Below are 18471 nucleotides of genomic sequence, written 5' to 3'. Positions count from 1 at the left end.
CAAACTGGCATCAACATAATATTCTCAAATACCCAAAGAAACATCACTCAGGAAAAGATAATTCTAGTATGCATAGTCTGTTGTTAAGGCCAATATACGTCCTGGGGTATTTTTCTCAGAGTTGTTACACTGCTGTAGCAGTTTACTTTTGGAATTCTATATTAATATCTAAAGGTGGGTTTCCGGCGATGTGCCCTTGGGGCTTAGATTTTCATTATTAGTATGGTATGTGGCTTAATAACCTGAAAGGCTTCCTGGGACTCTGGCGTTAAATTTCCTGGATGAGATAGCAAGCCTGTTAACAGAATCTACTATCAGAAGCGTTGACGAATTTAAGGATTATCTGCTTCCTGTTGTATTGCATATTTTACATGTGCTTGGTGGGGTCCTAGACCAGTAAGATTGAGAGTACCCTGGCTTGTAAGAATCGGACTTCTGTGTTGCACAGAACAAAGCTAAGAATGCTTCAAAAAAGTAGTCAGCTCTTACTAGCTACAAGGCAGAAAGAAGCTCCACAGTCAAGAGCCCGAACATACCTTTTTGAAGTGAGGGTAGTTATGGACAGGTTACAGTGCACGTACGTGTTAATCTTGCTGGAAGACATGGGTTTGTAATAGAGATGACTTGACGGTGTAGCACCAAGTACTTGCTTGTAGATCAGGGAAGTCTCTGCTTGCTTTAGAAAAGGCAGAGAATTCATGGTGGAACGTGGAAAGTTTTACTGAATCTGCTCAATAAATATTTTACAGCTTTTTTTTTTTTTTGGCATAAAACACAGTTTAAACAAAGCCAAACTGAACTTTTAACTGTAGTGAATTAGTTGTTCCTAGGAACCAGTGGCCTTCTTACATTGCGTGACTTGTCAGTAGGTCTTGGATGTGTGGATAGAGTTATGGTGTTATGGGTTGGTTTTGGTTTGTTGTATTTGTTTTTTTTAAAAAAAAAAAAACCAACAACACTACAGCACCAAAATGCACAAACTTGCAAGACTGTAATATATTACATTTTGTGTGACTCATTGAAGTTGGGAACAAGTGGTATCTCTTTAGTAGTCAGACATGAATACAGCTGTAGTATGAGTTGACTGGTTTTACTTCTTAGAGTCTTCAAATGATCCTGTGTTGTACATGTGCTTGGGTTGCTGTATGCTAATTAGTGCAAACAGTGGGATTCACACTCAAATAAGGAGGCGTACACAAGTTCTTGTGTAGGGAGATTGAGGCATGATTGAGATCATGTAGGCATGATTGAGATCATCCTCTTTTTTTGCTATCATACCTTGTGTCATCGCTTCCAGATATGTAGACTTCCTGAATTCTGAAGACGATTAGAAGCCAGACAGCTTAAATGCTTGTTACTGGCTCAGTATACTTCAGCTTGGTTAATGTTGAATGTTAGATAATACTAAAAGCCTTGGGTTGCCTATAAGTCTGTTTTGCTTGGAATTCCAGAACTGCAAACTGATCTGCCAGGCTTCTGACATTCAGTCTTTGGTCCTGGTATAACTTTGGAGAAGAATTTCTTAATCTTGAGTCCTGTAGAAAAGGTGACTGTGTGATATTAAAGGCAGATGATACATGTGAGACTTATCTAGCTCTACTTCATGTATCTGTGTCCTGTTAAAAGCTTTAAGCAATGAGAACAAAGCAGGCCTGTTCTGCTTGTCAAGGGGACGCTGCTACTGTGTGTTAGATTGTAAAAATGCAGGTGTAGTTTGTTGCACCCGTTCATAGAACTGCTGGTCTGTGTACCCGTTTCAATAGAAACTGTGGCTTATTTAACATTTAACTTTGCCTGTAGTAGAACAGTAGAACTATATCTGGGTGAATATACAGAGAGAACTTACTCCATTGTAAATGTATTAAAACACCAATATTAAAATGTGTCTTGATACACTGAGCTTCTTGCTCTTCATGTGAGGAATATTTCTTGCTTTTACCTAAAGACCCTTGAGTTCTCTTGGAACTAAAGTATACATTTTCAAAAGTCTGATGTCTGAGAAGAGCTTCTACTCGTCTTCTGGCCGAATTCCCACATGTGCTGGATTCAGGCTGCCTGCTACTGTTAATAAAACTCTGTTCTCAACAGACTATTCATGTGCTAAAAAAAGATAGTAGAAGACTGGATTTCTGCCCTGTGGCTGAAAGAGAGCGCTATTACAAACTGTTTCTCTTCAGGCAAACTGATGAATCCATATTCCTTTCTGCTTCATTCATTGCTGAAGAGTCTCAGCAAGGTTTGCATCCTGGCTGCTTTTCCACCTGAGTCAGAAGCTTTGCATTGCAATGAGGTTTTGTTTTTTAAATTTACAGTGTTCTTTGCTGTTGAACAAGGAACCAGGTTAGTATTAATAAACTGGAAAATTCTGAACAGCACGGGCCTGTCTCTCAAATAATACTCTGATAAGCAGGTTTTCTGCTTTTAAGTTACCTGTATGGGGACTCCTTTCTCTTAAATGAAGTTATACCATAATGAAGCTCAGGCTCCTGTAAACATTCAAAGTGATGTTTTCCAGTGTGGATGTCATTGTCATAATGAACAACGCAAAAAAAAATATAACAAGAAAAAACTAAAAATGTAGGTGTAAGATGGAAGAGTGTTTCTTTCCTGTAATACATTTTCAGTTGCTAGTTATTTTTCTAGCTGTTAGTGTTGAACCCTATTTAGCTTAGGAGTTTAATCTGCGCTGTAGTATCAAGTTACCTGCAATAGCTAGTTCAAGATAAGCTCAAGTGTCAAATGCAATTGAGCCATGGCAGCAGGCAGTTTAGTAGGGGCTACTTCAGATTAGTGAGAAAAATACCATAAATCAGCCTGTGCTTAATTAATGCTAGGAGTACCATAGGTCCATTGCTTCTCGTACTGACTAGTTTGGTTTGCTCAGTAGTGTAGTTCAGCAAATAATGCTCAAAACTATAGTTTGCAGTGTAGACTCTAAGCCATGTGTTAATTTGACTTTCTCAGTATCTCTACTCTGTGCTAGTGTCCTTCATGTTTCTCATTGCTCCTTCTGTGTTTCCTAGCTAGTTTACACTCTTGAAACTTAAGTTTGAACACCATTCTCATGAACACTTTAAACATGAGTTCTTAATTTCTCCTTCAAATTTAGCATCACTGATTATCTGCCTTTTTCTTTCTTCTTCAGGCACATAATCCACCAGTATTGACTATTTTTAAGGTCAGCGTTGTAGCAAAGGGAATATTAGGTTTCTTCCCTTCTTCGCGGAAGTCATGTATGTGAAGAATATATTTTCTGTTAAATATATTTTTCTGTTGAAAGAAAAAAAATCACGGGCTTAAGTTGTGACAAGTGAAGTTGGGTTGATATATCAGGAAATACTTTTTTTTTTTTTTTTCCACTGAAAGAATGAATAAGCTTTGGATTGCATTAAACAGGAATGTTGGTGTCACTGTAATTTGGCCTTACTAATATGCTTGTATCTGCCAGTACTTTTTAGGGGACAGGGGATGACCTAGTTTCATTCCAACTTTTTTTCTTGGCTTATGTGTCTGACATTTTCAATTCCTGTTTGGATTTCTCCTTGCCTATCTTGTAGCTGGGCATAAGGCAATCCTGCTACTTCTTTTGCAAGCAGTGTTGCATTTCTTAGTTCTCAGATGTAGCTGACTGCTCCTGAGAGGTTTCCCCTGTGTATTTTATGCAATATGTAGGATGTTCCTATCCCCATACTTTAATCTGATGCGATTTGTCTACTGTAGTGCAGGGTCTAGCAAAATTCAGCTCTGTTACAGTAAGATCTTACAGCATAGGAAATAAAGAACCAATAAATAATCTTTGGTGCCCTGTTGATAGGCTTGATAGAAGCTTTGTAGGACTGATTACACTGTAATACATTGATTACACTTTCACTTGGCTGTCAAATGCTGATAATGCTATCTATGAAGGCTTGTCACTTCTTTTCAGCAGTTACTACTTCAACCAGTGAAGCTGTCAATAGTAGCAACACTGGGTGACTGGGGGAGAGAGAAAGGTTTGTATCTTTATTTAAGGGGGAGGCTGGATCTCTTCTGTGTGTTGATTGCTAGAACTTTGATTTCTGCCCTCAAACAGCGAGCAGTGTGCTTACTTCACCCTGGCTGCACAGAAGTGGCCGCTCATCCAAACCACCTGGGTCTGGTGCCTTCTGCTGAAAAGAGGCACCGAGCTCTCAGTGCAGACTGCACAGGACATTATCCAAAGAAAGATTGAACATGTGTATGCTACGTGGAGCACACAAGCATGTAGCTTGCCTGCGGCAGTGAGCCTGACCTGATCCAGAGCTTCTTAACACATGGGATTAGAATTGCCTTAAGGGTGTTTGTTAATTTAGCTTTGTTTCTTCTTGCTGCTATTGGAATGACTTCCCAGTACATTGCAGTGCAAGTCCCGTGCTTTACTGCCTTTCAGCAACCTAATGTGAGGTTCATGAGAATATGAGAGTCTCATTGACACTGTAGTAAGGCATGATCAGGTGTGTGTTTGTCTTATTAAACAGGTGGGAAAAATGGTCTGACGAGCTCAATTTAATGTGGTTAGTAAAAAAGCTGTCTTGATAGCAGGAAGAGGACAGCTCGTGAGATTTTTCAGTAGCTTCAGTTGAAGTTTCAGTTGAGATTTGAGATAAGTACTTGTGATAATAGTGTTAGTGATAGCCTTCACAGTACAGAGTTAATAGATCTTGTAACTGACTTTATCTTAGGCCTGAGATAAATCCCACTGAAATCCAATAGAAGTCTTTTAAGTGCACTGGATCTTGGGTTTTTCTGTGTGCTGTGTCCTGCAGCACAAGCACACACTTGGATGAATGCAGTGCTTAGCAGACTGCTGTCTAAATCTTTCCATTTTTGTTCTTCTGTGCCACCCTCACTGATTGGAGCAGCTGCCCTTTATACATATAACAAGCCTACTTCCACTTCCACATCCTTTTTTTAAAAGTCATCTTGCTAACCTTTTCCTTGCTGATCCCTGCACCTTCTCATAGCTGATCTGTTTCCTCTGTATTGAGTAGATGGCAAGGTCTTTCGGGGCAGCATGTTTGAAAACATGTTGTGTGCTTGGGATGTTGCTAAAAGGCAAGAGAGCAAACTGACATCTGTAGTACATCTAAACTGGTGCTAGCACAAAGCTTCCCCTGTCTGCCAAACTGCTAAATGATGCTGTGACCTATAAAGCGGCAACAGTATTTGTGGGTTGCTGTAGGCTGTGTGTGGCTGTTGGGTGATAAGATGCTGGCACTCTTACCCTGCTTCCCGCTGTCTCACATATCATTCTTGTATTTCTAGACTGCTTCAGCACTGATCTTTCACTTCTGTTGTAGGGGTGTCTTTCTTGGATTTGCTGTTTGTTCATCTCTGTTTTGGTGACCCTGTTCAGTATTGGGACTGATAAAAAGAGAACAAAATTAGTGGCACATACCAGAATTACATTGCTGCTGCCTTTTGGAAGTCTAGGTTGACCTGATTTTGATGGGGCATTGTCAGTTTGCCTGTGCCCTACACAGCAGGAGGTGTAAACTTTGTCCTTCTCTTCTACTTCCAGGGGAAAGGAATATCTGCAAAAAACCACCAAGGTAGTCCTGCAACAAGTCAGGTTTCCTTCTGTACGGCATGTCACAAGGATTAGTGCTCACAGATAAGGCTAAATCACCAGGCTACTTGTCACGAGATGGTGGAGAAGGAAGTGCTGGGGAAGCACAGCTGTAAAGCTGCTCCTGGGCCATGCGTGACCCCCCCAGGCAGGTTTAATGGCCTGGCAGCTGCCTGTGGGAGCAGAGGTATACAGGAGATGTAGAGTTTGCCCACCTGATTCTTTACTTCCTCACTATGGCAGTTGCCTTCGTGGTACAGGTTTTGTTTTCATGATACATATTTAGTCCAGGCATATACCTTTGACTTAGTGCTTGCTGTGACTGCAATAATCTCTGCTGGATCTGTGCCTGGCAGCAGCTGTTGTTTCCCTCCGTGTCTATACTCCAGGATAGCTGTTCAGCTGTATTTTGTGTTGTGGATTTATGTTGCAGATGAACATCAAGTACAGTTTACCCATAACCTGAAAGCATGGTGAGGTTTTGTAGACCAAACCTGGACATGAACTTTAACCACGCAAATGAGAGATTTATCAGAGCTCAAGTCTGGTGACCTGAGACGTAGTTATCCTGCTGGAGCAAGCAAAAAAGCATTTCTACAAAATTTCAACTCTTTAGCGCTATGCACTGGACAACATTTTTTTTTTTCTTTTTAGTTCTCTTGACCCTGAATGGTCATGATTCACATCAAAGCTTTTGAGTTCAAACCTCTTCTCTCTTGGCCAGAGGGAAGCCTGCAAACATGGGTTACTACTGATAGCTGGTAAGCCACAGCCATGTGGGGCTGTTCCAGAGATATTCCTGTTGATGCTCCAGAGAATGGACAGCTTTGCTTTCATCTTTAATCTGGGTGTTCCAGGCAGCAGCCCCTTTCACCAAATGGGCTCCTGCCCCATTTCAAATAATAACTTCAGCTTTTTCCAGGATAACAGCGGTGTCAGACCTTTGCTTGCATCGGGCTGTGACTGCAGAACTGAAATTCATTTTTTTTCATACAAATAAAGTGCTTAAGCAAACCATGGACTTGGGGCCAGTGGGGGCTTGGGAGCATCTAGAATGCCTTGCATGGGAAAGTCTGTTTTGTAGACCAAAGTAGGAAACTGCTTTTGAACAGAATTCTGGCATTTTTCTCCCACTGGGACAAAGGAAGAAGTAAGATATAAAATTAATGCATGGTTGCCATGGAGTGAGGCTGCCAGCAAATCAGGTAAAGGGGGGTAGTGTTCAAATGCTCTCAAGTTAGAGCAAGAGAAGAATATGTCATCTTTGGCAGAGATTGCATTGTGTTGTCCTGTGCCAGGCCTCTACCAAACACCACACAGGCACCAGACAAGACTTTATTTCCTGGTACATAATGTAGAACTAGGCAGCTCTGGCACTTTCAGGACTCTGAGAATGCCCCATCCTAAGGAAGTGTGCTTGTTGCTAATAGTCCAGCACTCCTCTTGCTCTTTGAACGAAATATTAATTTTAAAAGCTTAAACCCACCGTTTTAGCCTGGCAGTATTTGTATACATGGGTGGGAAATAAAGGTGGCATCAAGAAACGGTACATTGAGGATACAGGACAGACTGAGCAAACACAAGTTAAATTTGGGGCCTGTGCTGATAAGCGCTCTGGTTAAAGCTGGCACAGGACCCTGCAGAGCAGGGAGGATGCATTTCTCAAGGTCCTGTCTATCCCTAGGATAAGAACTTCTCTTTGGCTTTGAATCACCCGCCCTGACTGCTGAATTGAGCAGTGACCGTAGTAAAACCTTTAGCTGCCACTTAGCAGAACAAAGTCACTGTCGCTCACGTCTGCCTTCCTCACAGGGGATCAGACACAAGAAGGGCTGTGCAGCCCTTCTCTAAAGACAAAGCATTTCTCACGTCTATCAGTGTATTGAAAGCTTTCTCATTCACAGTTATGTTAACGTTCTTATCCTGGGAAGGTTAAAGTTCACCAGTTTCCCAAGAAGTTCTTCCATGGACTGTTTTCGGCTTAAAATTTCAGAACAATTCTTCCATAGATGCAGCTGTTGAGCATTTGTGCCCTCGCAAAGTGGAAGGGAATGTTCTGAACTCCCCCACACGCTCCCTGCATTGAGTATGAGTGTTAGCTCATGTCTGCAGCCCCCTTCCCAAGAGCCATCCCCTCGTATTACTAAACAAGCAATGACACTGTGTACACAATATAATTTGTCCTTTTGTCTGAGATTTTTCATTGCAAATATTGATCTGCCCACCACCCAGTGCAAGCTAGTTTAAACTAGGGATTAGACTAGACTAGACTAGAGTCTGGGACTGAAAAATCACCACAATACTTAGCATGCCAGAAGGATTTTCAGCTCCTGACATCAAGGTGCTTTACAAACTGCCTGTGGTGCAGGGGGAAACTGAGGTATGAGGTATGACTTTGGAGAAAGTCATAACTTAGCTTCACAAAGTCAGTCCCTCTCTTATTAAAGGGTTTAGCCTATGCTCCATGAACAATCCAACTGTGTAATCTCACGCTCTGGAAATTTCATTCAAGTTTAGGCTAGAATTTCTTTAGCTGTACTGTGTGTCTGTTTACCCTGAGGCAGGGGCTGCAGCAAATGCCAAGATTTCAAAGTCAAAGAGAATTTAAGTCAAAGCACCACTGGCGCAGTTATAGTTCATTCACCAATTCACACACTGGCTACTTCTCCTTATGTCTGCCCTTGAGTTGGTGGTTTAGTTGAATTATGGTAAGGGCAGCAACGCTGGGATTATATGTGCTGTTCTGTGTGTTTAAATCTGTACAACACTGGCTCTTTTAGATCTAATACGCGAAATTCCTTCTGATTGCAAACAACCTCTTATGATATTTGTCTGTTCCCTCTTCACCCTCCCCAGTTGTCTCAGTACGTTCTTTATCCTCAAGAGGGTCTGTGGAAACCCCCAGCTATAAAACTGTAGCTATGTTCTAAACCAAATTCTCTTTGCTCAGTGATTTTGGAGGATTTTGTCTTTCCTCTTAAAAGTTTTGGGGATGTTGAGTTTGGTTTCTCCCAATTTTACTGGGAGGTCTTAGTGATCTGTATTAGAGTTTTATATCTAAAAGCAAGATACAGTCAGCTTTTGGTCAGAATATGACGACACTGTAAATCTGCCTTTTTGGGCCCTCGTGTCAGACAGAAATGCCGCAGCCGCATGGCACACAGCAGTGATAGGCTGCAAATGTGCTCTTAATGTTGCACCAAGCAGCTCTTTGTGCCGGATCAGATGTCAGCTGTCCTTTAATAGCTGGTGGAAGGACAGGATGAGCACTGTACCATGTGCACTGGCTAATTTGATGGAAATATGATTATCTGGCCTTTCTAGAAACAGATCAAATATGCACTGCGCGTGATCCAGGAGTGCACAAATCTGGAGATAACTGTGGCTCTGAGCTTCCCTCATCCAAAATGTGAGCTGGCCACTGAAATGAGGTAATTGCTAGTAAAGAGTAGATAATGGCTAACAGTTTGACTAAAAGTTCTTTGCCCTCTTCGTTGTTCAGCTTTCTTTCAGTAGAAGGGATGTTGTCATTTTGTTAATAACCTAGCTGCAGGCAGGATGCTAATTCCTCTTCCAATCTCTAGTTACTCCACACGAGTATACTTTCCCCTGCAAAAACCAGTCCATCAGCCCCCGCAGGTCCCTAGCAGCCCTTTACATTCCAGAAGCCCGTTGTGACCTCACTCACAACTTTATCTCCTTCTTCCTGGGGCGCAAAACCCCAAGCATTCTGTCTCCTGTCACCTCAGCTGCAGTGAGCATGCCCAACACAGCACAGCTGCACCATGAAAATACCTGTGGTGGGTACTGTCATTAATTTAGGAAGCTGATGAACGCTGCTGGTGGAAGGTAGTGACTGACTTTAAAGCTGTTTTTAGTTCTGTTTTGTAACAGCCAACTCTGCTTTACTTCAGAGGCTTCACCACTTGGTTGTGGCCATAATCCCATGGCAGAAAGGAGCTGTGAATCTCAGGGTGAAGGCCAAGATAAGGACACCTTCCTGCTCTCCTTGCTTACTAGAAAAGAGCGTAGTTTCTGTTTGAGGACACACGAAGCATGGGTAGCTATGTGGCTGGTAACTGCTCTTGCTTTCACTGTCCCAGCCCTGCAAGCTGGAGAACAACAAAGCAAGGGAAAAAGGATGGTATTGAGCTGAGCAGCAGAGGCTGCTTTTCAGGCCTTTACAGTTTATCCTGTACTGTGCAAAGTTGTTGCCAGCCCACGCTGAAGGTTAACAGTGACCTCTCAGTGCAGCAGACTGTGTTTGAATAGTACTGATGTAGAGTCCCCTGGGCTCTCTAAGCCTGTACAGTTAAGCCAGCTAGCAGTGATATGGCCAAGAGGTTACGGAGCACCAGAAAAGAAAGTGTATTAGTTATCCACCAGTGCTTAGGTTAGCTGTTTCTCACTGCCCAACCTGGCTCCTATTGGATACCACCTGATGCCTGGTTCGTAATGAATCTCCTCTTGGCATCTGTGTGCTTCCACTTAAACTGCATTCAGTAATCAGTGAGGTCCGAGCTGCAATCAGGAGTCTTTGCCTAGGAAATTACCTCTGGAAAGGAGACTCAGATCTTGAATGCACCTCTTGAAGAAGCAAGACGAGAAGGAATCCAAGGTAAGAGTTGCTGCTCTTTATGTCTTATGTATATGATATGTCAACACTTTGGCTGAAGTATGCTGGGGTTATTCATAACACAGAGTTCAAGCCGTGGTCCTCAAGGAGGTGGCAAACACTTCAAACCTCCTGCTCTTGCTGACTGCTCAGCTCTAAAGGCGTTGATTTCTTCCTTTCAACTGACTAGTTACAAAAAACGCTAGAAGCTGTCTGGCTGTAGCTATGGACCTGTGAGCCTGGTAGGAGGTCCCTGCTTTGTGGTTGAGCACTGACTGTGTTGGCTGTCCTAGAGCTGGGTTTCCTTGATCTCTCTGGTTCTAGTCATTACTTTGTTTGACTAAGTTTTACTACTGGCTTGTGGGCTCTTAATGCCATATGCTGCAGCTGAAATCTGTTCTGTGCAGAGATGGGCCTCACGCTGCTCTTACAGACGTTTCCCAGTTACATATGCTTGTTGGTTAAATGTTATTTTCAAACAGGTTTTCCTGTTCTGCTCCTTAATTAATAATAATATGGTAAAAGAGAATAATATGCATATCTGGGTTTGGTTTAAGGGTACTGTTGAGCAGGATTGCCTGCATCCAACCCTTGAATTCTTGTTGAGGGTAAAATAATAATAGAACAGATTACCACTACAGTTTTTTGTGTCAATCTCATGGCCACATTCCTCAAATCCAACATTCATCTAGAAGAGCAGCACGTGTCAACCTCAGTCCCTTTCTATTCTGTTGTGCTTTGTGAAGGAAATGACTCCCAGTCTTTCTTGCTGCTCGTATTTCATGGATAGATGATGCCTGTTTCTTATGGCCTAGGCAAAATTTCCAGAGTTAACAGTTACAGGTCTGAAATTGTTCAACATGAAATATTTGTTGTCTGTTGTGCAAACTGAAGTCCTGCAGTGCTAAGTCAAAAACATCTCAGTAACTTTATTGTAACTTTTCTTTAATTTGTCTGTATGTATATACCACCCACAGGCTATAGGGAGGTAATAAGGTTCCCCTCTTACAGAGCAGCTGGCAAAAAACATGTTCCTTGCTCTTTGGGACCAGTTTCTTGTGTGTGAGCCCACCCAGAGCCAGAGCAGTGTCAGTAAAGAGGTAATCTGAAATAGAAGTTAACTTGACAAACACACAACTTGGTTTGCTGCTGCTGTTTTATCCCTACCTGCTGCTTGGCACCTCCTTGCCAAAAAAATGGAAGTCAAAGTGAAAGTCAAAATGAAAGTGGAAGCTTATCAGAAGCATTTGTCCGAAAAGAATTTCACCCAAAAATGTTGTAGTTAGTTTAAGAATGTCTCCTAGTGGAAAGGGCCCGTTTCTGTTTCCCATCTTATCTGAAAATTAAATGATTACCTGAGTGGGTCAGTGTTGTTGCTGAAGTGTTACCAAACTGGAGAGGAAACATTGTTATTAAGGTAATATTATTGCTGCCGTAACCTACATTTGACCTTCCTGCTTTTCCTACTGACAAGGCGGGTGGATGACACCTAAAATGTGGGTGCACTCAGAGAGTGTGGGTATTTCTTGGTATCTCTCTTCTATTTCTGACAAGTGCTGCCACACTGATAGGGCAAACTGCCCTATGGCTTGGTAGCTACTTATCAGCCAAATTCTTCAATGTAAAGCAGAGGAATCAGGAGAAAATATTGCTGCTGCTTTTTCGTTTCCTGAAGAGTCTGGAGTTAGTATGTGGGACCCAAATGCTACGACACTGGGTAGATTTTGAAATATCTATAGCCTCTTGCGCTTGCAACAGTATTTACTCGACAGAAGAAGAGATAGGTAGAAAGGAAACCAGTTTCCTGAGTTCAACAGCAAAAATATGAACTGATCTGATGGGGTAGGAACAGCAGTCACCCTTCCACTAGTGTCTGTCAGTAATGTAGACTGTGTGGTACGCATAAGCAGAGATGGTCTGTGACAGGGTTTCAGGGTAACCAGGACTGGGTACGGCAGTGTCTCGTGTGAGGCTCTCTGGGCCCCCAGAGAAGCGAGGAGTCTTAGCAAAAATTCCATGTGTCACACATAAATAGAGGCGATGTATCTCAATGGTTTATTTTTTTCTCTTTAATTAAGATAAACTACAATTTATTTAAGTATTTGTTGGTTTATTACAGTTCTCTTTGTGGAAAACTGAGTGTTCAGGAGGCCAATACATTACATCTCTCATACTTCAGGTTTCCTCTCATCCTGTACGTAACGAGTGCTGTTTAGTTGTCTGTTTACAGTGTGGTGGCCAAGTTGAAGGCTGTTGTGGACCATCTCTCTATCACTGTTCAGTTCAGACCTGGTCACGGAAACCTGTCGTTAAAATCTTCAGCCTGAACGAGCACTACTGTTCGTATAACTGAGTGCCTTAAATGCCATTCAAGTTTCTGCAGTTCCTCTGAGCCTGTGCTAAGGCAAGGTACTAAGAGCTCTTCAGCTCTGATGCAGCTGTGCTGCATAATAACTTGGGGAAGTGTGGAAGAGACAAGTGTTCTTGTGCAAAGGACTGCAGGGAGGTGAAGAAAAAGGGCCTGCAGCAACTTTTATTCCATTCTTGAAGCAAGACCTTCATTCTGTTTCACTTAAGGAATAATTGCATTGACCACTATGGCTCTTTTGTCTAGATTTCTCTTTGTCTTTCCTGCTGTGTCTTAGCCAACAGTTCTTCCTGCTCCATGCCTTTTGGATAGCAATTTGATTCATTTTCATTGACTTGGTTCTGTTTTAAGACCTGAAACCTTGGTAAACAAGGTCATTTTGCCCCCAGAAATAGCACGCTCTGTTTCAGGTTAAATCACCAATTTTTTTATTTTTTTTTTTTAAACCATGACAAAATACTGAAAAGGGAGCAAGGGCAAAAAGTACCTATCGATCCCTTGGTAAGTACAGTGGCAGATGGAAATGTTCTTAAATACTAAACTAGAAGGAGTGATAGAGCCGAAATCTGTGAAATACAGTGAACCTGCACAGTGTGACCTCTCTGAAGAGGGTTTGTTGAAGAACAAGCACATTAAAAGTGCCTGGAGAGGAACCGGGACATGTCTGTGCCAGCAATCCCAGAGATGCAGAGGCTTTAGATAGCACTTAGAGACAGAAAAGCCTGTGGGCAGAAGAGGAGGAGAGGATCGGCCAGGGAGATGGAGGAGTTGAAAGGAGAATGCACTGATGGCATGGGTATGCAGATTGCAGAAGAGGTAATTGGCACTTCTCTCGGGCTCGGAGGAGAGGGATCAGGGCAGTGCAGCACTGCTGGAGGCTTTGCTTATTTGTTGGGTTTATTGTTGTTTTTTTAAAGATGAAAAATCCCACGGAGGTGTCAGGGAAACTATCCAACCAAGGCAAAAGCAAGCCTTGGACTCATCATCTGTCCGTATTTTGCTGCCCCAGAATGCAGTGCAAAGCAGAGCCACGGATAGCAGGAATTTCATTGTATTAGGAGATGGCCACTGTGGGGAGTGCCTTATGTTTTCTTGCTGCTGGTGCATCTCAGTCCTTCAGGTGCTCCTCTCCAGCTGCATTCATTGTCTTTCATATTTTCTTCAGTGACTCTGATAAAGAACAGTGGAGGGTTACCCACGTTTCTCCCTGGTTACCCACGTGCTGTAAGGGGAGCTTGAAAGGGGGCTGTTAAAAGGAACTTAAGAGAGCTTCTTCCTTGCTTTGTACAGCTAAGAGCCTGTGACATCAAAGCTATCTGCTTTTTGAGTGTGCTTTCCACCCCACTATCAAAAATGCTTGCATGGCCTGTGCAGTGAGAGGAGGGGATCCACAGCAGAGAACGTGGCTGCTGTGACCATGAGAGTGGCTCATAGGCTGCCTGGAGACGGTCCTCCATCCTGGAGAAACAGCACTTGCTTCCTTGATCTTTTTCCTTTAGTGCAGTTAAGTTCCGGTTTCCTCCCACATTTGCCAAGCTTTGTGACACTGGTGGCAGCACAGTGTGCTGAGGGTAGGAAGAGCTGTGGTAAGAAATGCAAGTCCTAGACTCTGTGAGGTGAAGACGGTTTTTGCAGACAGCGTGGGCCAGGAGGTGCTGGGATGAGGCAGGAGGACGAGAAAAGCATGGTCAGTTGGTTATTGTAGAAGACAGTATTATGGGTTGCCCTCGGTCAGCTGAAGCAGACCTTGTGTGCTGTTTGTTTTCCATAATAGAATATTTTTAAAGTCTGAGGACTGGGGCTTCTTTTCATCAAAGCTTTTCAAGATAAGACCCGGGCACAAAGCCTCGCTGCCCGTTCCTTTCTGCTGTCCACCAACCGTCCTCGTTTTCTTCAATGACAACTACAATGTCTCCTTCACTGATGTCCAGTTCATCCATATTCTGCAAGGAAACAGGGAAAGGAAATGTGATGAGCCTGAGAGTACAGGAGAGCCCAAGCATGTATCTGGTGGTGTTTTTTTACCCTGCCTTTCATCAACAGTCTGCCAGTGTCGTTTGGATTGGGAAAGAGCCTGCAATGCCAGACAACAAGAGATTTAAGCGCTTACTAAGATGGCTATTTCCATAAGATCCTCAAATTTCCCCGGTCTCCATGGTGTCTAGTCTTGAGCAACTTGACTATTGTATCATTGGGGAAGGCTGGAAAGGGTTAAATCCGACTGTCCTAACCCAGCTAACCATGACCCTTTTGTAGTCTGCAGGTGTTGCTAAATAAAACAGTGCACAGCTTAATTCCCAAGGGAGATAAAAGCAGTGTCTCTACTAATCCAGGCTTTAAATAGGTGTCTCAGTTTTTTTTAATGCGGAACAGAGGTGACCAGTGGAGGTACCAGGACTCTTCCCTGAGATAGGTAACTTTTATCTCTGGGACAAATGAAATAGTTGCAATTAAGCTATTGCTGAGCTCTCCAGCAGCTATCAGTCCATCCAGTGGTGCTGTCCTATTTTCCATAGGAAACCACTTTGCTACCTGCAGTGTAGTAAAATAGAAAACAGGGCAGGAGAGGCTTCCAGATATGTTTGATGCATCAGCTAAATCTAAATTTAATGTACCTGAGTAGGTAAGAACGGACTCGAAAAGTGAGAGGCCTCGATATACAATATACTAAAAGTAGTAACAGGCTCTTTTCTCAGCAGGGAAAATCCATGTGTGTCATATTTTGAAGGCACCTCCTGGAGTAGGGATCTGACAAAGAGATCCCGCAGTCTCCTCAGGGGAACTGGCATTAACAGTGAGGTGCTTTCAGCTGTGCTCGGATGAAATTTCAGGCAAATAATAAGAGAGGGTTTAAACAAAGCAAAACAACATAATAAAGGTGTCAGAACACTGCTGTACCTAGAGAAAGCTCTCCTTTTCAGCCCTTTCTCTGTTTTCATAACTTATCTGGCTACCTGATTTTGTCACATGCCAGCATTTCTTCAGTGTTGGCTATTGATGGCAGGCCCCTTGGTGCAAGGGTCTCTCTGCACTGTAAAGTAAGGCCTTCTGGATGCTGCTCCTTCTGCTAATCTAAAGCTAATAAAAGGAACCTTTTAAACTGCCATGTAATTAAATTGTAAAAGTCCCATTAGGGGAGGCTAATGGTTTAGCAAGAGTCCAAGAGGTTTTGGAGTTCATCTGAATAAGAAAATATTCATAACCAGTCCATTCATAACCTTTTGCTAATGGTACTGTGCCTGGGTAGGTCTGAAGCCAGTGAGAGCTCAATATCCCAGTTAAGGATGCGTGTTGCTCTTTATAACAGTCTTTTGGTACCTGGACCACATCCACTGTGATTCTGCAACTTGCAACATAGAAGTACAGGGAAAGAGTGTCATTTATGGGGATTCAGTCCTCTCCAGCATGGAGAGCACCTCAGGTGAAGCCAGGGTGTTAAACTGGAGCAGGACTCTCCAGATAAGTGAGATCAAATGGAGAAGAATTTCTTAGATAAGCATCTCCCACATATTCTTACACGAGGAATCTGTAGCCATTTTCCCTAGAAGAACATTTCACAAGAGATGCGAGTTCAGAATGCACAATATTGCTTATGTAGCCATCACCCCCTAAAAAAATAAAGTTTTCCTTGTGTTTGTGGTCTCCTGTAACTCTAGGAAGAGGTTGTAACAGCTCATCACTAATTTAGGAGTGATTACAAATGCGTAATCACTTGCAAAAAATGTTCCTGTTTCATCTCGAGGCAGCATGGTATAGTGATGTGTTGGGATTGCTGGCTTCTGCAAGTGACCTTGACCAATAATTCTCTCAGTGTCCCTGGCTGTAAAGTGAAGATAGCACCTCCTTCACAGAATTAACGTGATCCAAGATGTTTGGATCAACATCGTCTATTGTAAATCTGATGCTATGAAATATTTATTTTGCAATCTTTCGTTACCTGGGCTGTGTAGTCATAAAGTACTCTGTAGTCCTGTGATGACGTGATTCCAGCTTGTTCACTTACAAAAATCGGTGCATAGACTCTGTCTGTTTCCTCTGCTGGGCAGGACGGAGAGGGGGGGAACAAAACAAAAAAACCCACACAGAAACAAAGAGTTCAGCTGCTTATAAATGCATGGGATCATCTGCAAGAGTTCACAAATACAAGGGTTTCTGTTCTCTCTCTGTCTGGAGATGTACATGTATAGAAAAGCTGCTGTGAACTGTAGGTAAAGTCTCGCACAAGAACTGTGTCCCATTGATTAGATGACAATACACCCATTAAACTTTGTGGGAGGTCAGAAACTAGCTTTAGCCTCGTCCAGGTTGGGAAAAATGTTTACCCTGCTAAAGCACAATCCAAATGGTCCAAAGAGGGAAATGCTGTGACTAAACTGGTTTAAAATGGTTGCTGCTGGTGGTATAAAATTCTGGCAGTTCAGTGACTCACACAGGGCTTCACTGGACACTTTCCAGTAGTTTCTATAGTTCCCAGACAGCTATTTGTCACTGACGTAACTTTTTTTGGACGATGTTTTAATCCAGCTTGTCATAATTTGGGAAATCTCTTACTCCTTCCCAGCATCTGCCTGGGAGCTTCCCTTGCCGCTGAGGTGAGCAGAAGTTTCCCACATTTCACTCCTTGGTGGGGACAACTGAACCCATGTCCTGCTTTAAGGAGCACTGTCAGCTCCTTGACTTTTCAGATTTTGACAGACAAACACGGGAGCAGTTGAAAAAGCTGAACGCAGGGAGTGTTTGCCATTCCTGAAGGTCTTGTCCAGGGAACGCTCTCCCCTCCTGTCCACAGCCTACGGAAATTCAGGAGTGAGTACCCTCCACCCGCTCAATGCTGCATTGCTCTACGTGTGCCGGAGCCCGAGCTGGTGCCTGGCAGATGCAGCTGGTGTTGGGTACCACTGGAGAGTCTCCCCTGGCTGAGCACCAAACACAGCAAGTGAGATAGCCTGGGCTCGTTTCTGGGTACCTGAGCAGGCAGGCCTGGCAAAGGAGATTGATTTGGGTATGTTTTAAAGTTCTTCTAAGCCAGCTTTTTGTTTTCTTTAGGCAAGAATCACAGTTAAAATGTTTTTGTTTTAAATCAAACCAATAAAAGTGTCGTAAGCTATTACTTTCTGCATAGTCAAAATACTGTTTTAAATGTCTGATAAATGCCTAGTTGCAAGGGTTACAATAAGATAGTGTAACTGTGAAACGAGGGATATTTGCATTCCTAAGGCATGAATCTGGTCTGTTAAAAACTTCACATATTCCCTGGGGCTTTTCAGAGCTACTGTATTCTACCTTAGGAGAAAAATAATATCTCAGTCAGACTGTGGTTTTCTGGATGTACAGTTCCCCCCTTGCCTAGACAGAGGTTTTGAAGATTCTATGGATTATTTGGCACTTTAAACTGGGACATTTGTTTGATACCCATCCAAGCTAAATTAATTTCCAGACTATTCTTGCTCTTGACTGCCAACACATGAATATGTGTTGTACCATTTCTGCTCGGTGTCAAAGCTTGATTTAGCAATGTGATCTGAAACAAACACATCTGGTAAACTTAGTTCCTGGAGCAGCATACCAAGAGGAGGGGCTGAAGGGGTGACACCTTCTGTGTTGTTTTTGCTGCTTCCATGCAGTAGTCCGGAAAATCTGCAGGACCAAGAGAAACCAGTGACAAAATGAGTGAACAGGGCTGGGTATGAGCATTCATTCATCTCGGCTGCCTGACTCAACCTTCCCTCCATCTGCTGCAGCACTGGGTAGATGTCACCTCTTCCTGTGGCTGTCTGCCTTCATTTATGCTGTAGATATATTTACTTCAGTTTAAAATATATTTTTAAAAATGCAGCAGAATACTCAACCATCAGCCATCACTAAATTGTGCATAAAATGCATCAGATAGTATTTTGTTGT

General features: G+C 42.8%; 1 protein-coding gene across 1 annotated transcript in view; it reads right to left on the bottom strand.

Moving 5' to 3' along the window:
- Positions 1 to 12273: 12273 nt before the first annotated feature.
- PSTPIP1 (proline-serine-threonine phosphatase interacting protein 1) overlaps positions 12274 to 18471 on the bottom strand; it is a 38604-nt gene continuing 32406 nt past the window's right edge. The window contains exons 13-15 of the mRNA XM_074156012.1: positions 18137 to 18207; positions 16508 to 16605; positions 12274 to 14513 (exon numbers count right to left, since the gene is read on the bottom strand). Of these exons, the coding sequence (XP_074012113.1) occupies positions 14382 to 14513; positions 16508 to 16605; positions 18137 to 18207 (301 nt within the window). The 3' untranslated portion in view covers positions 12274 to 14381. The remainder of the gene's footprint in view (positions 14514 to 16507; positions 16606 to 18136; positions 18208 to 18471) is intronic.

This window comes from Numenius arquata, chromosome 11 (genome assembly GCF_964106895.1).
Source record: "Numenius arquata chromosome 11, bNumArq3.hap1.1, whole genome shotgun sequence".
In the NCBI taxonomy this organism is placed as follows: Eukaryota; Metazoa; Chordata; class Aves; order Charadriiformes; family Scolopacidae; genus Numenius; species Numenius arquata.
Note: the sequence above shows the minus strand (reverse complement) of the source record. Positions and strands in the feature narration are given on the sequence as shown.